The 23584-nt window shown below is 37.0% G+C and overlaps 1 protein-coding gene across 1 annotated transcript in view; it reads right to left on the bottom strand.

Moving 5' to 3' along the window:
* Positions 1-23584, bottom strand: part of waplb (WAPL cohesin release factor b) — a 61151-nt gene that overhangs the window by 4507 nt on the left and 33060 nt on the right. Inside the window, exons 6-18 of the mRNA XM_084434269.1 lie at positions 19434-19529; positions 16939-17100; positions 12926-13062; positions 12725-12836; positions 12400-12627; positions 11353-11464; positions 11031-11128; positions 10710-10786; positions 7277-7449; positions 3896-4011; positions 2719-2883; positions 2273-2480; positions 258-346 (exon numbers count right to left, since the gene is read on the bottom strand). Of these exons, the coding sequence (XP_084290395.1) occupies positions 258-346; positions 2273-2480; positions 2719-2883; positions 3896-4011; positions 7277-7449; positions 10710-10786; positions 11031-11128; positions 11353-11464; positions 12400-12627; positions 12725-12836; positions 12926-13062; positions 16939-17100; positions 19434-19529 (1773 nt within the window). The remainder of the gene's footprint in view (positions 1-257; positions 347-2272; positions 2481-2718; positions 2884-3895; positions 4012-7276; positions 7450-10709; positions 10787-11030; positions 11129-11352; positions 11465-12399; positions 12628-12724; positions 12837-12925; positions 13063-16938; positions 17101-19433; positions 19530-23584) is intronic.

Below are 23584 nucleotides of genomic sequence, written 5' to 3'. Positions count from 1 at the left end.
AAGGAATTTGAACAGCAAAAGCTCTGCACCAATAAATGCTATTGGTTTGTTTTGACTTGTAGAACACTTGTAGAGGACAGAAAGGGCATCTAGATGAAAGGTTGTAGTCTTGCATAGCTAAATGCATACCTGACATTAATAATAAATTATATTCTTTATACTTAGAGGTAAACGTAGATTCTGAGAAGACACAGATACAAATCATGCATCAGAGATACAAAATGGAAAACATAGAGGTACGTGAGTGTATTACTTACAGGGCTCCCCTGGCACAGACAGCCCAAAAGCAGTGCAGTGTATGATGCCACAATACTGTCCTCCATGTGCTTGCCAGCATGCTGAAGAGCTGGAGACAAAAATCACATGACATATTACTCAAAATAACTTCAAAACGTATACAAATTTTGCATATTTATTAAGGGTTAAGACATTTTTCAATAATATTTGAGCTCATAATAAAGGAATATTCTATTTATTTAAATTAAGTTTAATGCGAAAGATGTGAAGATATTTTTTATTCACTTAGATTGTTTTCATTTCAGAACAAGATTATAATTATATGCACAAGCAGCATACAATATACCTTTTTTGTTTGTTTTTGTTCTTGAAAACATTTAGAAGCAATGCACATAAACAATAAGAATAGAACCAAAGCATTTAAGCTCAGGCAGAGCAAATGAAAAAGGCTAATAAAAACAGTAGAGAATGTACATTAACATATAACATATCTGCATATAATGGTTGCGTTTATATTGCTTAACGTGTTCGTTTTGAGAATAAAACAAAACAAGTATGTCCACATGCTTGGGTGAAAGTTGACTCCTTAGTCTCTTAACAATAGGATGACTGCAGAGGAAACATGCTCCGCTGGCACAAACGTTGCAGGGACACACAGATAGTGTTTTGCTAAGCGAAGTTTGTAGAACACCAAAAGAAAACTAACATGAGTCACAACACACGCTTACAAAGAATGGGGATATTTTGGGGATATTTAATTTGATTTAATCAATAAATTCCACTAGAAACAAACCTTGTTGTATTATTTTAATTTAATACTGTGAAGCTGCTTTGATACAATCTGTATTGTGAAAAGCGCTATACAAATATACTTGACAAAGGCCCCAATATACTGCCCTGATGTACTTCAAGCGAAATCAAAGAACGAACACGCCTGACGTCATTTTGAACAAAATCAGGCCAAAACGAAGTTTGTTTTGTGTTCGTTTCGGGAGTTTGAAACAACTTGCCAAAGCGAACTTTCTGGAAAAGATTGCTCTGGCTGGTAAATATCAAACTACCATTGATCCATGGCAATGATGTAATAGGTAAATGTGGCTCTGAGACTCCACCTCCTTTGACATGGAAATCTCCTCCGGTTCATTTTATTCTGTTCAGTCCATCGAGGTCAGAAGTCCGCAAGTAAAAACATGAATACACTGGAGAGTCGCTTTATAGAAAACTGAAGTTGTAATTCTAATTGAAAGAGACACTGACACTGTTTATTCGTGTTTAATACTAAACAGCTAGATTTAAAGCAATCTATTGTATAACGTGCTATATAAATAAACGTGACAACTTTACTGGAGTGCTGAATTGCAGAGCTGGTGCAATCATATCCACATCGATATGATCAGATGCTTTCTTAACTGCTGTTTTCTCACTGCTGTCATTTATGTTGCGCTTATTTTGTCGTTGAAAGGAAAGTGCGTAGCACATTTTTACATACATTTTTTTACACTTGCACAAGCAGCTTTATCTCTGAGGCTGCACTCGATAACTACAGATGCTAATTACATAATGTTATCTCTGCATTAGACTAGCTTTGTATTGTAACGTACAGAAAACTAAAATCGGAATTGCATTAACATCACAAAAATTAACTAAAGACAAAAACGATTTTGGTTTCTTGACGCAGAAGCTAAATGAACCTGAGAAGGTCTGAGTTCAGTTGGTGCTCTCAAATGTAATATAAAATTCCTCTCTTAGAAATCACTGACATGCGTGTGCATGCACATTAAAGTGTGTTTACACTTGGGGCATGAGCGGCCCTGAAGATGTCAAAGTCAAAACTGAAGGCAAGCATCTCATCAGCTTCTCTTTAATCTGTTCCTCCAAATCCAATCAAATATGCTACTTCAACAACAGCATTCATTCATTGGTCCAATCTGAGATTGTTCGCCCATCAAAGTGGCTCATAGATGAAGCAAAATTACCTGCCATGGCAAAAAGAAAAACAGCATTGGGCTAGTCTCAAGTTATAGTGAGTGTCTACCTTTGTTGAGATCAAGTTCTTCATCCTCCTCTTCTTTCTTCTTGTCCTGTTGTCCTTGGTTGTTGTTCTCTGAAGCCACCCACTGAATCTCTTCATTGGTTTCTTTCCATTCTCCGCTCTGATCCAATTGGGGCTTTGGTGCATCGTTGATGAAGTCATCCGTCTCCGCCTCTGCCAAAATGGCCGCATGCTCTCTCTGAAGGAAAAGCTATTCATGCAGAAACAGAGGAAAACTAATCACTGATGTTTCGTTTGTGAACCAATTAGTGACGGTCAAAAATAAATGAATTGGTGAACAGTTTCAAAAGATTTAAAATAACAGAAATTTCCCACCACTAATAGTAATGCTATTCTATTACATCTTTACGTTTCTATGAATGTACACATGCATTAATGAAAATTCCAGCATAAATCATTCGTTTTTCTGTATGTCTGTGTGTTTATACCTTCACCAAAGCAGCAATGGCACCGAGAGATCTCTCAGTCTGCAACTCCTCTTTGTCCGACACACACATGGAGTCCCAGACGTCACTTCCCTCCATCTGCAGCTCCACTAGACAGTGTCTGTTCCTTGCGCTGTACTCCACCAGATTAATGAGCAAGCCCAGACCCTACACACACACACAAAACTTTAACAGTAATGTCACACACAACTGGTTTGCACAAATGCTTACAAAATAGGGTTGGACAAATATAAAAATATTTAATCATTTAAAAAAATGTTTTTACATGTTTAAATTATAAAATAAAAACAATTTTACAAATATTATTTTAAATGTACTTTGTTGAATCAAAGTTAATATGGGGATTCAATATGTAATTATATTTATGATTACAAACTTTAAATGTTAGATGCAATAAACCGTAATTAACCACAGAAATGTGATTTAAAAATTGTAATCGATCCAGACCTACAATAAATAGAGCAATGCATAGTAATAAACAGCAAAGATTATGAACATGTATGTTGCACTAAAATGCTCAATCTTTGCCAATTAATTGGTTTCCTGAGTTTGTTGCTTTTTTTAGTAAAAACTAATTTAACAAAACTTGCCAGTGATCAAATCAGTGATTTGTTTGCATTATAACAATGTTTACAAAAAACGTATCTGCCTAGCAGTTTAAGTCACGAATTAATTTGTTACTAATGGAAGGAGTGTATTAACGCATTACAATCAACGAACAATATTAACCACACTAAGAATTAATTCATGTTGTGTTTTCATTATGTGTTAATGCCAGTGACAAGTATTATCTTACTAGTTCATTAAATCTACAGTACATGCTAAATAAGTTAACACTAAGCATGTGCTATGACAGCTGTGAATTGTAACAGAAATAGATAAGATTAACTGGTTCCAGGGCTACAACTAGTGTAGTTGGAGCGACTCTTTTTTTTTTTTTGGTTGAGCCAACAGTTTTATAATTACCAGCATAATCCTCACAAATAAGCACATTGTATATATCTGAACCAGCACGTAGCCTTTTTTTTCACCAATCTGACCACAGTATGGCTTTTTCCTTTGTAACGTTTGAAAGCACTCTGGAACTCCTAGTGGACACTGCTGGTCCTCACTGAATGTATACTAACACTGACTGATATTAGTAGAGCTGTGTACTCACCAGGACTCTGATATCGAATCTCTGCTCCTGCGGCAGGTACTGTGGGACCCTGAGCACACAGTTCAGCGCTGTGATGATTAACTCCTCCTGCTCCCCTGTCTTTGTGCTGCCCCATTCTACAGACAGATAGAAAACGCACTCAATGGCTGCTGCATATACGAGTTCAAAGTTAGTTAATCAGGGATTTTCTCTGACTGTTGTTCTCCAAGCTGCTCACATTTGGCTTATGACCGAGTACTCCTGCATTATGCTAAAGGGTTTGGCAGCAATACTAGAGAGCAGCTAGCCAAAGCAGCACTGCTAACAGAAATCCATTTGGCACATCGAACAAAACCCATGCAAGGAAGCCAAAAGACTCTTATTGACTTTAAGCCTTTCAAAAGCAGAATAACAAACGTTCTATTAGGCATAATGTAATGAGACAGTTACTGCGGCCCAGTTGCCTGATTGTTCAGCTTCCAGCACATATTACAGTTCAGTGTTAGGGAGTAACTAACTAAAAGCAGCAACATAAGTATGTAATGACTAATTGATAACCAATAATGTATTTCATTACTGATTAGTTGGATCTGTGTGCTGGAGAACCTCTGTCAGTGACAGCACATTACAGCAGTAAAAAAAATTTTCACCGGTCAAAAAGGCATTTGCAAAATGGCGGTCACAATGCTATCGAGCTGCTGTGAGAAAGGTTCCAAATTATTGACTAAAGCCAAAAAGTATTCCTTATGCTTTTACGTGAACTGAACGCTAGCATATGCGTAGTCAAACTCATAGCCTTTCAAAGTATACTCCATTTGATGACCTGCGTGAACATGCACAATAACCCGTCCTTCGGATGAGACGTTAAACCGAGGTCTCTGTGGTCATTAAAAATCCCATGGCATTTCTCGTAAAGAGTAGGGGTGTAACCCCGGTGTCATGGCCACACACCATTGGCCCTTACCAATCATGGCCTCCTAATAATCCCCTTACATTGAATTGGCTCTATCACTCTCTCTCCTCTCTCCACCTATATCCGGTGTGTGGTGAGCGCACTGGCGCCGTTGTACTGTGGCTGCCGTCGCATCATCCAAGTGGATGCTGCACACTGGTGGTGGTTGAGGAGAGATCCCCTGACATGATTGTAAAGCGCTTTGGGTGTACAGTAGTACATATGAAAGCGCTATATAAATGCCCGATTCTATTCTATTCTATTCTAATAAAGTTTCATCCTTGTCCAGAGTCTGCACCATTTCTCTCCTGAAGTTTTCTTTTAACTGGAGTTCCAGCCATCTCAACCCCCTCCAGGGTTCGTACACCGTTTCCAAGGTCAAATTCAAACACTTTAAGCACTTTCAAGGTCCATTTTAAAGCTTTTTCAAGCATGTTACACCACTGTAAATAACATACCAATACATAGTCAAAATTATTATTTAGTGTTATTTAGTATCACATTAAAATAGATGGTGCTATAAACAGCCAAAATTGTGTTTCGTAATAGCAGAAGGATCAGAAGCAAATATCACTGTCCAAGTAGATAATGCCTACGAATAAGACTTTTCATTATATAAATGTCCAAATATTGCTTCCCAGATAATGTGATTTTCAGGCTGTAAAACTGAAGTAATTTCAAGGGCTGAAAATATGAAGACATAGGATTTGAACAGAAATATTTTACAGGCCTCAGTTTTGGGACACATTTTTGATAAAGACAAGGTTTGAACAAAATCTGAGAGAGTGCAACAACAACCTGTAATTCCATTTTAACCCAGACGACTCTGACAGTGCAAAGGCACCTGCCTGATAAATAGCCTATATTACTTGAAAGAAAAAAAATGTATTTCACTGCCAAGACATATACATTTATCTACTGGAATAGAGCAGTGTAAATATTGCATAAGGCCATCCTCAACCTTTACAGTAGGCTATCCTCAACCTAACAGTAGGCTATCCTCAACCTTACAGTAGACTACTTGTATGATACTCCATCTGACACGATTTCTGTTCAGCAATCAACGATTGTTGTTATGCACTGGGCTGACGTTTGCAGGTTTTAATTTGTGGGTAGTTAACGTTACAGTTACTGTGCTGTAACTTTGGCTATGTTCACTGCATATTCCACAAATGAACGTGCCATAACGGACATGCAATACTAACACTACATTATCACAAGAAGTACTCTGTCACTAATGGCCCTTTCAGACAGGACGCGGAATGCGCTGCGCTATGAAACCCATTTATTTCAATGGCTTGCGCCGCGCAAGGACGTTTTGTTGCTGCGCCGACCAAAGCGGAGCGCAGCATTGGCGAGCTCCTGCGCACACCGTGGTCAAAGTTAAAAATAGTTCAACTTTTGCCGCTGCACTCTGTGACGATTACCCGCGCGGCCAATAAAAACAGGGCATCCAAACAAGCGCAGAAATCAAAATGAAAACTCCGCCTACTTTTGCTCTGGCCAGCGTAGCGCAAAACGCTCTGTATCTGAAGGGCTACAATTTATTTCTCCATTTAATAAACAAACTATTCAGTCAGATAGGTATTTGTTGTGAAAGAAATAGTTACAATTTCAAGCATTTTCATGCATTTTATCCAAAATTTAAGCACTTTTCAAACCTTGAAAACACATCAAAATTCAAGCATTTTCAAGGATTTCAAGCACCCGTACGAACCCTGTAATCTGAGCATACAACATTGACGCGGTTAGAAAAATCGAGCTGCATGCGTTCAGTATGCACATACTGTTATAAGGACAAAATTGACATTACATATGTACGCATACCCTTACATATACTTTGCCATTCGGGGTGTTGGGGAGTAACTAACTTAAAGCACCAATGTTATTAGGTCTGAGTGCTGTGAATGGAAAACCCATGTCAGTGATATCACTTTAGAGCGGAGAAAAATTTTCTATGGGGAAAAAATGCATTTGAAATATGGTAGTCAAAGCAAGCAGAAAAGGTACCAAAATTTACATGAGTAAATCATTTCAATGTCAGGTATGCGTGCGGTTTAATGAACACCAAACCAGGCCTGAAGAAAACCATTCCCATCTTGCTCGATTCATATAGATTAAGTTTACAATGCCTTTTTGAGCTTTAAAATGTCAGTGTTCTTGGAATGGATTTTTTAATGGTTGGGGGTGGGGCGCAGAAATCTCTCTGGTTTCATTAAATTATCATTATTTGTGTTGAACAATGAACAAAAGTCTTATGGGGTTTGGAATGAGGGAGAAAAATGTATGACTATTACAATTTTTCAGTGAACTAACCCTTAAAGAATACCTTGTAACTTGGTAAACTACAATTGCAAAGTAGCTTTCAACACTTTTACATTTACAAATATTTTCCTTCACTGTCAAATTGGACAATTTGTTTTGTTAAACATTCTGGTCTTTGTACTTGCCGTTATCATGTGTGAGATTTAACAGGACTCCAATGATGGCTCGCATACAGTCCTCTACGGCTTTCCCCACATTGCTGTTGCTGCAGTAGGGTAGCGGTGTGCCCGACGAGCACAGGCCTCTGTTCACCTCTCGACTGTACCTCTGGATCATCTCCTCACAGTGCCATAAGGCCCTAAAAACACAAGTCAAAGATGACATGTCCCTCCAAATAATTACATATTATTGTTTTAATATTCAAAAACATCTTAAAAGGACAGTTCTCTAATTTTCACACACAAAAGTTAAATAACTTCAGACGTCTTGGTATATGTAGTGCACGTAAAATAGTTATGGTGTTTTTTTTATTTATTTAATTTCATTGTATGAAGAAGCACAGCATGAACATTCTTCAAAATATCTCTTTTTGTTTCTCACAAAAGAAAGTCAGTCATATGTGGTTCAGAACAACAAGAGAACCAAAAATTATACATTGTTAAGTAAATTAAAGGTATTGGTTCTTCAACGAGTGGGTCACAGACCTGTTCTGATAACTTGGCAGAGCAGGGATAAACAATGATAAATGCACATAATAAAATGCAGCTAACCATATAATTGTGCATAGTTAGGATAGTAAAATCAAGAGCCTTATCCTGTAAAATGGAGGATAAAAAAAAAATTTGTGCATCCAATAAAACTCCATGTCAAAACCATGAACACGCCTACATTTAATTAGTTTACAGGGTCATGAAATACTAAGATGCATTTTAACAGAGGTAAGTGTTGCACATAAGAGACAACGTTAGCATTTGTAGATTTTACTTGTAGGAGAAAACTGGTTAATTTTTGCACCATTTATTAGTCTTCAGGGTCTAAAATCTTCATCGTGTGAATGTCACATGATATGTTTTGTAACACCTATAGTACATTGATGACTTCTGTGTCTCATAATTATTCATAAGACTGTGTATCTGATGACGGTTCACTTAATTATTCACAACAGCACATGATGCTTTCCTATGACAGATGCTGTGAGACGTAGATGCTCACGTAGTGAGATGCATTCATGGATCACAAGTGAGTGTTTTTGCTTTGAGAGTTTCTGCGAGGCACAAATTCTCTTCCATTTAACCAAGAGTCTCCAAAATTGGATTCATCTGCACCTTGAGTGTAAACGTACTTTAGAGCTCCTTAACATGACGGCTTGAATAAAATAAATTAATAAATTAACATTGAAAAATAACAGTCTCAAAAGTTATTAAAAATGCAATAGCACATTCATATGTCTACTTTTGATTTCAATGAAAGCAGTCAAAGGATATGTACCGTGTATAATATATGTGTTGATTTTGTTGCATGTAATTGTTAATTGCCGCATGCATTTGTCAGAGCTTTTGACACTTAACTCAATGAGAGCGAAATAAAACCGCCTGAATCAGAAAACATTGTTGTGTTGTCTGTCTCCCTCTTCCCGCACCACTCCGCAGCTTTCCACACCCACTTTTGTAGCATTTTTCAAACCTGTGGTGAGAACTAACTAGAGCTGATACGGAGTTTCATGGCCCTTTAAAACTTGGCACTGTGAAGGACAGAATCTGTATCCTGCAGCAAAAAAACAGCTAAGAAACACTACTTTAAGGACCCTAGCAAACTTCATATTTTACTTTAAGCACACACACAAAAAAAAAACTGCTCTTGATAAATGAAATCATAATTTACAGTCTTTCACAGGGCATCAAAAGCCTCGTAATGTACAAAGTGACATCACATTAGAACATTTTAACTCCAACTCTAAATCTGGTCCTACAAGTGCTCCATCAGCATTTAAATAATGGCCATTCAGAGTAACGCTCGAGATGGAAAAACAGCCTGCAGCATCCTAATGGATCACATTTAAACCCCAGCCAAGGTCAGCAGACACTTACACAAGCTGCACTAGCTTTCTCTAGAGGGGGGAAACTTAGCTCTTCCTCTCTATTAGCCCCCAAGATGTGTGTGTGAGTGAGATAGCAACAGAGAGGCAGTCAGCAACCAAAGCACAAGTGTTACAGTATGACCAGCTTCATGCAAAATCCCACTAATGTGCTTAGCATAATGTGAGGTCATTAGCGAGCGAGATGGGAAATGGAGGTAGAGGTTCATGTACTCATATATTAGTGAGGTCATTATTAATGCAGGCCTGCCGTACTCTCTTAATTGAATTAGAGCCAGCTGAACAAGCTTTTCCAAAAGTGTGTGTGTGTGAGCAGACTTTGTTGACTCATCTAGATCCTCTTCATAGTCCTGAGCACCCGTGTTTAGTTCGCTTTGCACTCTTTGAAGGGTCTGACCTCATCTAGAGAGCTGGGCCATCAGCTCATAATTACATTAACAGTGGAAGAGAGGCCAGACTGCCTCAAGCAGACAAGTATGAGCTAGATTTACCATAAGAGATGCTTAAATAATAGGGATTTCTGAATAATAGAAACTATCTTTCATAACGCATATGGAGAAAGGTATAATCATTAAAAGTAGTTAATGTGACTCATGCCCTAGGAGGACCCTTTTCATAGAATGTAATAAAGCATTCCGCATTTAGCAAATATTTGTTTTAATATATATCTTCATAAAATGTAACGTACTTTACATACACTATACATAAATATGTACAATATACTTTGTATTATATAACCCTGGCCATTAACTGCTGCAATTGGGTTTCTAATACAATAATTTTGGAAAGAAAAAAATGATTTTTCTTTTCTTTTGCAGTTTAAGCAAATTTGCTGCCATGTAACTCCATAGAGGTTTACACTGTAAAGTAAATGTGAAAGTAGATCCAAAGTCTTCTGAAGCTATAGCTTTGTATGAGGAATAGACCGAACAAGTTTTTTTAATCATAATCTGACTACTTTCAGTTCATATTCTAATATGGAGCATGAAGTTGTGTGATGTCAGATACAGATGGCTTTACAGTGCTTGACCTCTCTTGTGAACTTTCATTGTATGCAGTGTGTATATGCAGTGTTTATATGCAGTGTTTGGGATGACAAGAGGGAGTAAATGACAACTCATTTATGGACTAACTATCCTTTTAAGTGCTCTTAAGTTGGACACTTGAGACAGTATGCAACTCTTGTTAATGTTTGAAATGATTGGTCGCTTTAAGAAATGTCAGCATGGGTTGAGCTGTATCAGAGGGTGTTCTCTGGCACAGCAGCTCTGCGCTTATGGTCTTGGCAGCTGGTGCTGTTGATAAAGTGTTCCTGTAGCTATTGGGGTTGTTAATGAGTCTGGAGGCTGTCTGCTGTAATGAGCAAAGCTAGCACAAAGTTCACGGTTAACCTGCACCCTACCTGACTGAACAGTACCAGGGTCTTACTGCCAAAAACAAAAAACATGACAAGAGTACTGCTACATTACTGTAAAACCACAGCTAGACTGCTGAACAACTGCATTTATTTTGGAGGCACTTACTTTGCTGAAGACACTATGAGCTGAGAGTCCTTGTACGCGATCAGGTAGGCCTGGTTTTCTGGATTGTGAACAGTTACCTGTATCAAATGAACACATTAAAAAAATACGTATATATTTTAAAGAAATCGACAAAAGCAACAAAAAAAAATGACCCCAAACTATCACAACAAGACCACACCTTTGCAAAGTCACCGAAAATGTCTTATTGTAAAAACCACGTGACAGCATATATCATTTTACCATTGCACCTGGTTGCACGTAACAATAAAAATGAATGTCAAAGAATCACAACTCAAAAGTGTGGATGAGTATCAGACTTACACTTTCTAGAACACGAAGACATCTCTCAGCCCCCCACAATGACGCCACAAGGTTCTCCTTATCATCCTCTCGGCTCAGGTTCTCCACACACTCTTTAACTAAAGAAACACACACACACACACACACACACACACACACACAAACTCACTGTTAAAAGCCTCTTATTCAAAAATGAATGCATCTTAAACTCAGGCAAAAAGGATGGCCATCACTTAATACAAAATTAACATTTCTCTGCTCTTCGATTTTAAATAATGAATAATAAACAGGTCATTAATACTATACAGGTCACTTCAGCAAATACACTGTAAAAGCAGAAGACCTTTATCTACAATGTGGTCCAGGCCTCCCAGAAGCCGGAGTTCTTCTTTAAACCAATCCCCCGCTCTCTTTGACGTCAACGACAACAACGTCTCCATGGCTAAATGTCCCGTCTGCCGAGAAAAAAACAATGCACAATCAGTCTGAGAGATATTATAAAAAATACATTCAGCTATAATGACTCCATTATGCAAATGTAAAAGTTCTATTTGCTAAACAGAACATTAAAACAAATGTAAATGGAGGGCGTGAAATGCAAAGAAACATGACTTGATAATATTAGTCAGTCTTATGGCTCAAGCCAAAACATTAAAACAAGTAAATATAATATTTTAGTAAAGGGTGTTTTGAATTAATTTATGAATTTAGAGAGACAACATCTTGTAGAGGGTTTAATCATGACGCTTTAGTGTGCTAACATTCTAAGTAGGCGTTCACACATGATCTGTTGTGTTCAGTTTGTGTATTTTTAATTGCTGGCCTATGTGCACACGCTCCAGGCGGATGTCTTTGACAAGTGAGTCATATGTCTCTTTTTTTTTTTTCAACGTCAGCATTTTCAAAAACAACATGTCAAGTAAGTACAACTCAACTTTTAAAATCCTTGAATTCCATTTCTTTTCTGACAGTTTACAAAAACTACACTGTCAACAGCATGTAAAACCTTGTCCAAGAAAGAGTCAATAAAGAGTCCAATCTTTTTTTTAAATAATATTAATAATTTTGGAGTGAACTATTCCTTTAACACAGAGACTAGAGTTAAGACAGAGACAATCCACCAAATAATAGATTTTGAAAACATCCCTAGAATGCACAATCCAAGCTCTGAAGTGCATCCACTAGGAGGAGCAGAAACTGAACCTTTCTGAAAACCCCAAATGAACACAATCTCTCATCGACATGGTCTATCACAAATGCAGAATAATAAAAAGTTATTGTTCTGTCCAAATCCTGGACAGGAAAGTTTGCAGATGGAAACAAACAGAACTACAGCACTGCTGAAAGAAACATTGCCCAATAAACAAGCACAAGCTGATCTCAAGCTCACCGTGATATTCTCCAAGTCGAGATGCTTATTGTGGACGGTTTCGCAGAGTTTGCGAATCTTTTCTTTCACTTTGTTCATCTCTTTTGTCGTCAACTGATCAGCAATGGATTTGTCCAGTTCTAATTCCAGTAAACGAATCATTAGATCCAAACTGGCCCGATCCAGGTCCATATTCAAGCGGTCTCGGCTGAGAATGTACATAAGAGAGGCCGTACACAAAGCTAGATTCTGAGGAAGGGACAAGGACAGCAAAGTAGAACAGATTAATTTATGTAAGACATCAGCCAGTAAAGATTTTAGGGGAGTCAAAAGTCTTTGGACTTACTGAATGTTGAGGTGCATCACTGAGAGTTTTAAAGACCTGAGCCACTTTCCCACGAGCCCTCAGGTGCATCCTGAAACTGGGCATGGCGCACCGCGTGGCCAAACTAATAACACTGCACAAGGATTGTAATGAACAAACATTAGGTCATAGCTTGAATATTGGATGATGGTCAGAATATACAGTAAGGAATGATTTCTGCACCTAAGGCAGCGTGTGTTAAGGGGTTGACCAGTCTTCAGACCAGTGGCAAGATACTCAAAGTCATCGGTGAACTCCTGATTCTCACCAAACTCTACCACATCATTGAAGTGCTTCACATGCTGGACAACGGTGTACAACTGTAGAGAAAAAGAAAGCATGTTGCTGGTTATTTTGTGGGCTCAGTTACCATCTACCAGTGCAACAGAGCACAGTGGTGTCAAAGCTACATGCAGTGTTAATCTCATCAACAAAATTACTGACAGAAACATTCTCTGATGATGGGTTTTGCTTTTCTGAGGTATATGGGTATATAAATATATAAAACCTCTCGCTGACTCAAACACTTCATTCATATAAACTAGGGGTGGATGATATGACCAAAATCTTATTTCACAATATGATTTTTTTATTTTATTTTAATAACGATATATAACCATTATTTCAGTTATCAAAAATAAGAACAAGGAAGCAAATAACAAAAAAAATAGGACAAATGCAATAGAACAACGATACAAGTTTTGCAGGGTACAGTAGATTTATTTAACAGAAATTGAATAATGAAATAAAAAAATAAAAAAAAAACATTGCATTGTCTTCACTGTATGAATTGCATAAATATATACAAGTTATTCACTCAAAGAGCAGTGAGTGACTGTCTTTGTCTTTTGTTGTTTGATTAAAATTAATGATACAGATGACAGCAGGTTTATTAGGCTGGCGTCTCTTTAAGACCTAATGCTTGGATCTAATATGATGATACACATCCAGTCTTCGCCCAGCTGTTTATGTTCAGTTAAGACATATCCAACTGTGTTTATGTGAATGCTCTACACAGCTTTTTGACATGACTGTGTATTTGACCATCCAAGGGCAATAAGCCGCAAAAGAAAACTAAATTCGGAATTGCGTGCTGTCAGAGAGGGGGCTTTCTATTTCTGAAAAGAAAAAAAAATTTTATCATGCATGTTTCTTTATCACTCGAAGGTGTCAATAATGATAGACAATTTATATCATCCCAACATTCATACTACAAAAAGTATCCGTAACAATGTCATCAGTTCATTTACACTATTTATACACTTATATTCTGCATTATATTTAAAAGTATAGGTACTTCAGTATCAAGTTGATACTAAATAACAAAATAAATAAAAATGAATTACTACCAGCCTTTCTGCTGTACTGGATCGATTTGGGATGATTTTATGAAGTGTTGAGCGCTGTAACCAATCACAGATGTGTGTGGAGCGCATGAATGCAATGGCCAATCAGAGCAGTTTAAGTTATCAGAATGCACGCAATACAAAACGTTGCAGTTTGTTTAATGCAAGCTCAGTTCTGCACACTTGCAAATCTTTCCATTGTAAAAAAGTGTAGACACAATGTAAACAAGAGATTCATTGTGCAGTGTAGACCGCTTTTTTGATTAAAATGGGAGCTTTCGAAAGAGTGCAGAGCGCAGTCAGGGAGCTTGTGCTAAACATGATTGACAGCTGCAATGATTATAAAAAGAGTTCTTTTTTGCCTGCTTTCTGTATCTAACCCATTCACAATTTTGATCTGTTTTATTTTGTATGCTGCTAAGTGCAAAGCAAAATTTCTGAACTGACAACTGTATTTAAATGCAGGATTGAATTCAAAACTGCGATGATTGACAGTGATAACCATAGCAATGAATGGGACAAAACATTCTGACACTGTGTGAAAATAAATCAGTGCATTAGGTCTTGGAGTGTAAATACAAGCTAATAGACAAACCGTTAATTCTATTACATGTAATGCGTTTCTTTGTTCTTCATTTTATTACTTTATACTCTATTCAAACAATGTTTTCAATATTTGAGAACCAATTTTAATGGAATTGGTACAGGCTACAGAAATGTTGATATCATGACAACACTAGCTACTCCAATTACTGTCATATTAAAAATAATAAATGATTTAAAAGGCAGTTGTCTGGAGCAGATGAAGATTTGTTCCACATGGCGTATGCAAAGGAACGCAATTTCCTGCCAGCAAAGTATTGCATGTTATGCTTCATTATTCGCTGATAATGTAGACCTACAAGCTAATAGAAAGAGCCTACATCAGAGTTATAACAAATAAGAGCTAACAAGAGATAACTTGTTGGGGCCTGAAAACTGCCTAAATGTAGAACAATCCGAACAGCTTACAACTTTTAGCTTAGATGAAAACCAAACCATTCATTCAGTGAGTGGGCAGAGTAAGGGGTGAGGGTTGTAACGTAGGTGGGCTTGCACAACTTTCTAACTGTTTAACACCCAAAATAAGAATTACTCTACAGAACATCAGTGCTTTCTGGACTCCATCAATATGTATTTATGTTTTATTATAACAGTCCTAATGATCAGGCTAGAGTTTTCAATATGCTGCCACTGAGACAATCAAACCCAAAATTTATAGAAAAACAGCTGCACTATTTTGTATGCATATTTAAGATAGAGCTTTATGCATTTATCATTGGTTCCATGCCAATGAATTTCAAATTTAATTGGCTCCTGCTTGGCCTCCTTCAGTATTACGCTGCCAAAAATCTAGAGGATTATAAATGTCTTAACACAGTAGTTGAAGGGATATTTCACCGCTGGAAAGCTGATTGTGTATTTAAATTGGGTCATCTGAGGTTTTTTTTCCAGACACACAATACAGAAATCTCTCGTCTCAGGGGGACATGAGGGAGGGAAGCACGGTCATTCGAAAATACTACCGGGCTTCTACTGATACAAAGCTTAATGCTAATCGGTGAAGCATCCCTTTAAGCCATACCTAATACACCAAGTGAGTGTTTCAAAGATGTTTCCAGTCTAACTCAAGCCCTGGCCCGGGACAAGAGGTCCAGTTGTACCATCTTACTGGCGGCATTGTGCATGAATTATCTGGATTGATGTTGTCAAAATATAGATTTATATTTCAAAATATGTATAACAATACATATTTTGAATATTTCAGACAATTCCAGTACTCATTTTCAGCATCTCAGATAAGCTCGGTTGACAATTTTGATGACAGGTTACAGCATTTCATGCTTTTCACACATATCACAGCTTTTTATTGTTGTAAATGTTATAAGAAGCATTTATAACCCCGTTTCTTAAGGGTAAACTCTTGGAAGTAAATAAATTAATTTTACTATTATTTTAATAGTAAATTACCATTTTAAATAATTAATTCTTCTGAATTTATTCATTTTTATTTTACTGTGGAGATAACACCAATAATGTTGAGGCAATTTGTCCTTGTGGTATCAAAAATGGTATCAAGCACCAAAGTGACGTGTGCACTTTGTGAACTGCCCACGGGCCGATCATGTAAGCAGTGAATGAATGCAGTTAACTTCATTTCTGCATGTGATATGAGTTTACCATGCATTTGGGAATGCAACAGGCACCAGTTATGCATTTTCACATTCACACAATAAAAAATAAAAATAAAAAATAAAGTATATATATATATATATATATATATATATATATGACTTCTTTCAAAGTGCACCAGATTGATGCGTGTAAATTTAAAATGTATTATATTTTGTTATGGAGGATCTATAGTCCCCTATAGAGGGACCGAGGTCAACACCCCACCCCCATAGTCTTACAAAAGCCTGTGGGATTTTCCCATAATGCAATGGATTCGAAAATCCATTTCCAGTGAGAAAAATTTAACATTGTATTAGCCATGATTTTAACATCTTTCAAGACTCATGCTAAAAGTGAAAATATTTAGTAAAAAAAATAATAATAATTAACTGAATTAAACATGCAAACCAAATTGTTTTTTTCAAGATGAAAACTGGATGTCACTTGTTGAATTAAACATGCAACATGATGTGGACGAGACAACAAACATACTACATACATCTAAAATGTTTATTACTGCATAGTGCTGCATGCTATTTTGAAAAAGTAGTAGGAAATATGCACATGATTTGAAGCTATGCAGCAAGTTTCTATATTGTATAAAATCAGAAGGGGGCGTCAAATGTTTGCACTCACCTCCTTGTGTTCTTTCCTACATTTGAGAGCAGTGACCATGTCCTGGTAAGGTTCTGTGGGGATGGTGGTTGACTTGGTGACTTTGGGAGGAGGGGCTGGAGCTTTGAACACTCCGTCGTCCTTGTTTGAGTTCGACTCTTTACTGCCTCCTGATGAAACAGCCTGTGCAAGAACGACTCAAAATTAAAGCATAACAACATGTTTGGAAGCACTGGCAGAGTTGATTCACATACACCATGAGCTGCCAACAACCAACCCACTGCTAGTTATGTAACATGATGACTAAAGATGGGCTACAGAACATTATAAATTCCTCATGCAGCAATGGCTAAAAGGCCAAATCCACAACCAACAGCAACGCTGCTAAATAAAACGCTTCTAAGATGGCCAAGCGCCACATCCTTAAATGAATAATGCAAAGTTTTGACATTTTTGTTTTATAGGAACAGTACAAACGGAGGTGCTGAGCTAATGAGAATGCTTACAAACAGTTCAAGTGAAGCCTAAGCATATCTGTCAGTGTGCTTAATATTACAGTGGGCTTCACTAGTGGCAGCAGATGCAGGCTGCCTAAATTGTGTGGGATTGATTGTGTTTAGATGGCAAATGTAGAGAGCGAGGAAGAGGTTGTTAGTAGAGTGAGAAGTGCATAATGGGGGAGTGTTTGCACAAAGCACCAAATAAAAATTTACACTTCTGGTTTTAAAGTGAATGATTCAACAGGCTCAGTTATTCCAAAGAAAGAAAAAAAAAAAAATGCTTGTTTCGGAATCATTCATTAAAATTTAATAACTTGCTTCACCTCGGAAAATACTTCACCAGTCTACTATTTAATGTAAAAAAAAAAAAGCTGAAATATAGAAAAACGCTGACACCTGTAATTGCAATGTGAACAGTCCAAACATGCCTAAAGACTAGGACTATCACTAACAATTATTTTGGTAATAGAACTAATCGTTCGATTATTTTGACGATTAATCAGATTTTTATTTTTTTTTACACTTTAATTGTAATGCATTAAATGTAATATACAAATCATTAAAATTAGATGTGACCAAAATGAGTCGCAATGAGTTATTGTTATTACATTTTCTATAAAATGATGTATAATTTGTTAAAGTTTAAAGTTTTCTGAAGGTTCCAAAATAAAATCCCTGGTAATAACATCAAATTTGGCACACACCAAGTCAAAACCCATATCTATAGGAAAAATGTTTATTCAACTTTTTTTCTCCATGATACCACTAATGTTTTATTAACATTGAGACAGAGAGCCTATAAATTAAGACCTACTATAATGCACAGATCTAATATATTTTTTTCTTTAATTTTTCTCCAGCAGTTAACCAAATGTTCATTTAAGACATAGATAATGTTAGCGTGAATACTCGCCAAGATTCTGTGTATGTGTATATTGGAATCAAGCACTGTCTGAGAGGCATCTTTGTGCGCACGCTTTTGATGTGTCAGTCAGTGCGAGTAAGATCGTTTTGTTTACATCAGCATGAGTTTGAAAATCACATGTTATTGGTTCAGAGTCATGCCATTGAGTTGGAAATGCAAAGTTGGAATGCTGCGCTTTACAACGCTACCAAACTTGGGGAAGTTTGGGAACTAGGGGAAGCACCAGTCGTTTAGAAGCGAGCAGAGAATAACACCCATTATTCATGGATTATTAAAACAAAGGAAAGATTTAGGAAGGTACACCTTTCAGAAAACGTACAAATAAAGATCCTTTTAGCTGTTTAATTACTATTTGGAGCATTGGGATCACAAGACGAGAGCTTAATGAACAAATTTTTGTGAAAACCTAAAATTCAACCAAAATGTATATTTTCACTTGTAGCTCGCAAGCAGCCTGTGCGCATTCTGGCTCATTTTGCCAGCACGGGTCACATAATTATATAATTTTTCTGAATATTTATTTGGTTTTAGTTTGTTTGCATTTTTCATATGCCAGTAGTTTCACTTTCACTTTAATTACATTTGTTTAGGCTTGGTGTTTACAATAATTGTTTATAATGAATGCCACTATAATTTATATTTCATTTCATACTTTTCACTCCAATGCGATTTGACAATGCAATTTTGACCCGGTGTGACAGTCAGATGAGGCTCAAATAAATTAAATAATTCTTTATCCTCCACAATCTACTTCAAATTCCATCCAATCAATTCCTGATGAATAAAATCAAGTCACTCCATAAAACATCACAAAACTAAATTAAAGTGGGAGGTGAATGTCATTTCATATTGACTTTAACAGCTGGGTTCTGGTGCTAAGCTATTACTGTTCAACACTGAGGGAACACCAAAGCAGAAATGTGTGGAGTGCTACCATAGAGGTAGGAGATTTCGAACAAAGGTGACAATAAACATTGTGGTGATAGTATGAGAAGGGCCTGAAGTGCTTTCTAAAGTGGACTACGCCTGTGTTTGTAGTTGAGGTAGTTGAGGTGTTCAGTGGAGTGTCCTGTGCTTGGTGTTATACTCACTGGAGGAGCTTGAGATCGTGATGTAGGCGTGGGTAGCAGTTCTTCTGGCTCTGGATGGTTCCAGTGTCTTGCATTATACACAGCTTTAGTAGGCGACTGAAAAAAAAAAAAGACAAACACTCTTACACTGAGGGCATTTTTATACGAGAGCTTATTCCAATCATTTAATGTCTTCATTGTCTTTGCTCTTTGGGGTCATTAGGTTCGGGTGGCTTGTATCAAGGACAACCACCACATTTTGACATTGAACAAACATTGTACTAGTTTTCCCTTATGTCAGTTTCACACAAAAAAATTAAAAATAAATAATAATAATTTCTCAATTTTGCACAAATTTATCAGTGGGCCTCAAAATGACAAAGTAATTCTACTTTTAATTTTACCACAATCCTAATTTAAATAATATTGTGAAACAACATGGCCTTTTTTTCCTGACATGTCATAAACCTGACATAAACCTGACATGTCATGACACACAATAAAGGGTATTTTTCTATTTGATATGAAAGCTTTTGTCCTGACCAGCCACAACAGTGATAGGCGATGAGCAACAGGGGATTACATTTTCTTTGTTTCAAATAGAGATCACAATTCTCCCACGATTCTGAACAGACCACTAAACAAAACAAGTTTTCACTAGAGGTTCTGACAAAATGTTAAATGATGCCAGTCTATTTAATCTGAATTAATTAATTTAATAAACATTTTGAATGAATGATTCAATGGCACTCATAAATACTTCACTTGTTTTTTTATTACTGAATGAATCAGCGTTTTTGAATGAATCTCTTAAATGAATGATTCAATGACATACATTTTTGGTGGTGTAACAATGTATGTAATTGATACAATCGTTATTTGAAGCACCAAGTTACTTTCAAAAGGTGATGTGCTCTATTTTGATCGAAATATAAACTTTTATCCCAAGTACTTCTGTGATAATATTAATATTTGTAACACAGAAATAATAAAACTTTGGTTTGAAAAGACTGTTTGTGAATCTGTTTCATACCTACAAGGTTGAACAGACAGGTGAATCGTTGTCATTTATGACTGTGGGTGCTTGAATTGAAATCGCGATCCTTTAACGATTAATTGTGCAGCTCTACTGAATTATCTATAATCTTAAAATGATTTGTTTTGAACAGCCATAATAAAAGCGACAATTCACCTCAGATGATGAAAATAAATTAAAGGTGCACTAAGCGAAGTTGGGTGACGTCACTTCTTGTTGACGTTCGAAGTACTGTCAAACAAAACGGAGGCTAGCTCGACCCTCCCTCCTCCTCATCCCGTCCCCTTCCCCTCGGTGCTTTTCCGATGTAAATTCGGGACTTCGTGTGTTCCTCCTTTTCCCCTCTTCTTTGCTATTTGTTCATCGGAACGTCGTCTCTTTGGTCGTGTGTCGGCCATATACAAATTCAAGAGAATATAATTCTAACGTTAGTCGTTGTCTAGGACATCTCTCCTCTTGCTAACTTCCCTCTTCATGCTTCTCTCTCCTCCACTCCCCACACCCCCCTTCATGTGAAGGCATTGACCAGTGCTGACGGAATTCATGGGGAATAACCTTAAACGTTAAAAGGATGATACGACAAACATTTCGCTTTCCTTAGATGTGGCAAACTTTTTTTTTTTTATGAATATACAGTATGACTAAGTCAATCTTTCTCTCGTTCATTGACTGTTTAGGCTCGTTACGTGCAAATCCAGTCTCTGTATAAATCACCATGATAAACACAGTCTTGTTATTAACTTATTTAACATTCAATATACATGTGTATATCTCAATATATTGTTCAATTGAAAGATTATTTTAAAAAGCCATTCTTTAAATGTCATCCATCGTCATTTTGTGGCTCTTTTTTTTTTTAAAGTATCGGTTCAGGCACCTGATGTTTCAAAAGTAGCGATTTGGCACCGGTTTTGTAAAAAATCCCAAACGATACCCAACCCTAGGACTTATCAATAATAATAATTTTATGTACGGATTTAAAAAAAATCATTTAGTTGCGAGTTCTAGACAGCAGTGCGCTTCCAGAGAAAATCCTCCCCCACACACTTATGATTGGCTATGAATCTTATCACATCATGTCTGGTTAGGAAGCTAAATTGAAGAGAGAGTGGGACAGGACTGTCCCACGAGCTGGGATTCAAACACGGGTCGCCAAAGCGCAATAGCACTGAATGGCATTAGCTATGATATTTTCTGAAGATAATGCAATTTGTGCTTTTCTGTCCAAAATCACACTCAAGGATGAGCAAAAATAAGAGTGAAGTTTACCTTCGCAAACAACTATAATGCAAAGCGAACAAAACATTCATTTTTGGCAATTACCTAGCCAAAGTGGTAAAAAAAAAAAAAAAAAAAAAAACCGCATTAATACTCATGTTAATGAGGCAAATACATGAGGGTTCAGAGCCAAAAATCACATTGTGAAAAGAGACCTGTGAGAGTTGGGACTGGAATCGCACATGGGTTCAAACAAAGCAACCAAACCAACTGTGAATCCCGAGAATACATCCAACATCCAAATCCACTCTAGTCATGAAGATAATTGTCTGTAAACATTTTACAATGCATAAGCCTCTGCTCCACTTTGCACAAAGATGGCTATATTCCTTCAACCGTAATCATGTTTGTAATTAAAACTCATTAAGAAGTGCTACATTTCTCAGCTTGTTTGTTTTGGCGGAGTGTGAATTGAAGCGCAGGTCATTTGTCTCAGTGGGAGCACATTTAAAGCAGACTGCAGGAACACTCTGTATGTGAACAACTCACAGAGGATGCCAGATCGAGTCAAACTGCAGGAACTGACAGCGCACAAACAGCCAAAGGGGAAGGGGGTGATAAAAGTGCACTTGGCTACAGGGGGAGGAGTAGGAGCAGTTCACTGGGCAACACTGAGGCTTGGTTTTTATTAATAATGAAAAGAAAGAGTCTGGCCCTCAACATAACTCTGCAGGAGAGACTGGTTTTAATCTTCTGTAATTAAGAAGTGTTCTTCATGCTAGCAGGGAGTGAAAGTCTAGCTCCACCCCATACAGAGCTCCACATGCTGGGCTAGAAGCTTCCAGAAGGTCTTGCAGAGAGAATTCAAAACTGCCCCCTGAAGTGTTTTTTCTACGAGTTGGAATCCCCATCTAAAGACTGGGAATGACGCTGCCAAGTAAGACCTCCAACAGGACCAGGCAGGTCTCTCAACCAGTGAGCAGCTCTGACAAGCAAACTGCTGAAACAATCTACACAAACACACAAATAAAAACGCTTCCAGCTTTGCAAGCTCATGTTATGCCTGAAACACCACAATGCGATGAAAAAAAGTGCAGACACGATGTAAATGTAACAGATTCATTGTGCAGTAGATGGTGTCATTGATTATAATGGGAGTTTTGGCGAGATCAGAACTGATAAAATGTCACTGAACTGGAGTGATTGACAGCTCAAGAGATTAAAAAGGAGAGTTCTTTGCTCAATTTCTGTAATTTATTCATTTAAATAACATGATTTTAAATGCAACTAAAAGGAACAATGTAAAGCTGATCTTTTAGTCACTGGATTGATTTACTGAAGCATAAACAGCAATAAACGAATTTGCAGGTAAGAACTTCTCACTGTACTGTACATTAGTCCTTACAGCTTAAGAAGAACTGATTAGGGCTATCAAAATGGCTAAAAATCTAAATTCAAATTGTATACTTAAATATTATTAATAAATTAGATTTTAATTTAAAAGGGAAGCTTTTGGCTCGTCTCCTGAGGCCACAAGAGGGTGCAATGAGTAAAACATTAATCCACTGAATTAAATTGTTTATTCAAAGCAATGAAATAACATGACTGCCTGTTAAAAAAAAAAAAAAAAAAAAAGAAGAAGTGCATAACATTTACTAACATTTATAAATCAAATAAAATGTTGTTGATTGCATAAACAATTATGAATAAAACAGCATCATTTATGCATAGTTTATTACACAGAGCCGAAAAGCCGATCACATGTGATGCCTGATACCATTCGGTATTTTGGTACTGACAATCGAAACGGAAATAATTGCGTACAGTACTGTGCCGCTCGGTGGAAATGAGCCTTAAGATCTTCTCCAAATTGAGCTTCTCTATTTCTACAATGTTTTAAATGTACAATGCAGCAGTG

Source organism: Rutilus rutilus, assembly GCF_951802725.1.
Source record: "Rutilus rutilus genome assembly, chromosome: 16".
NCBI lineage: Eukaryota > Metazoa > Chordata > Actinopteri > Cypriniformes > Leuciscidae > Rutilus > Rutilus rutilus.
The sequence above is the reverse complement of the archived record's forward strand: the minus strand, read 5'-3'. Positions and strand labels throughout refer to the sequence as shown.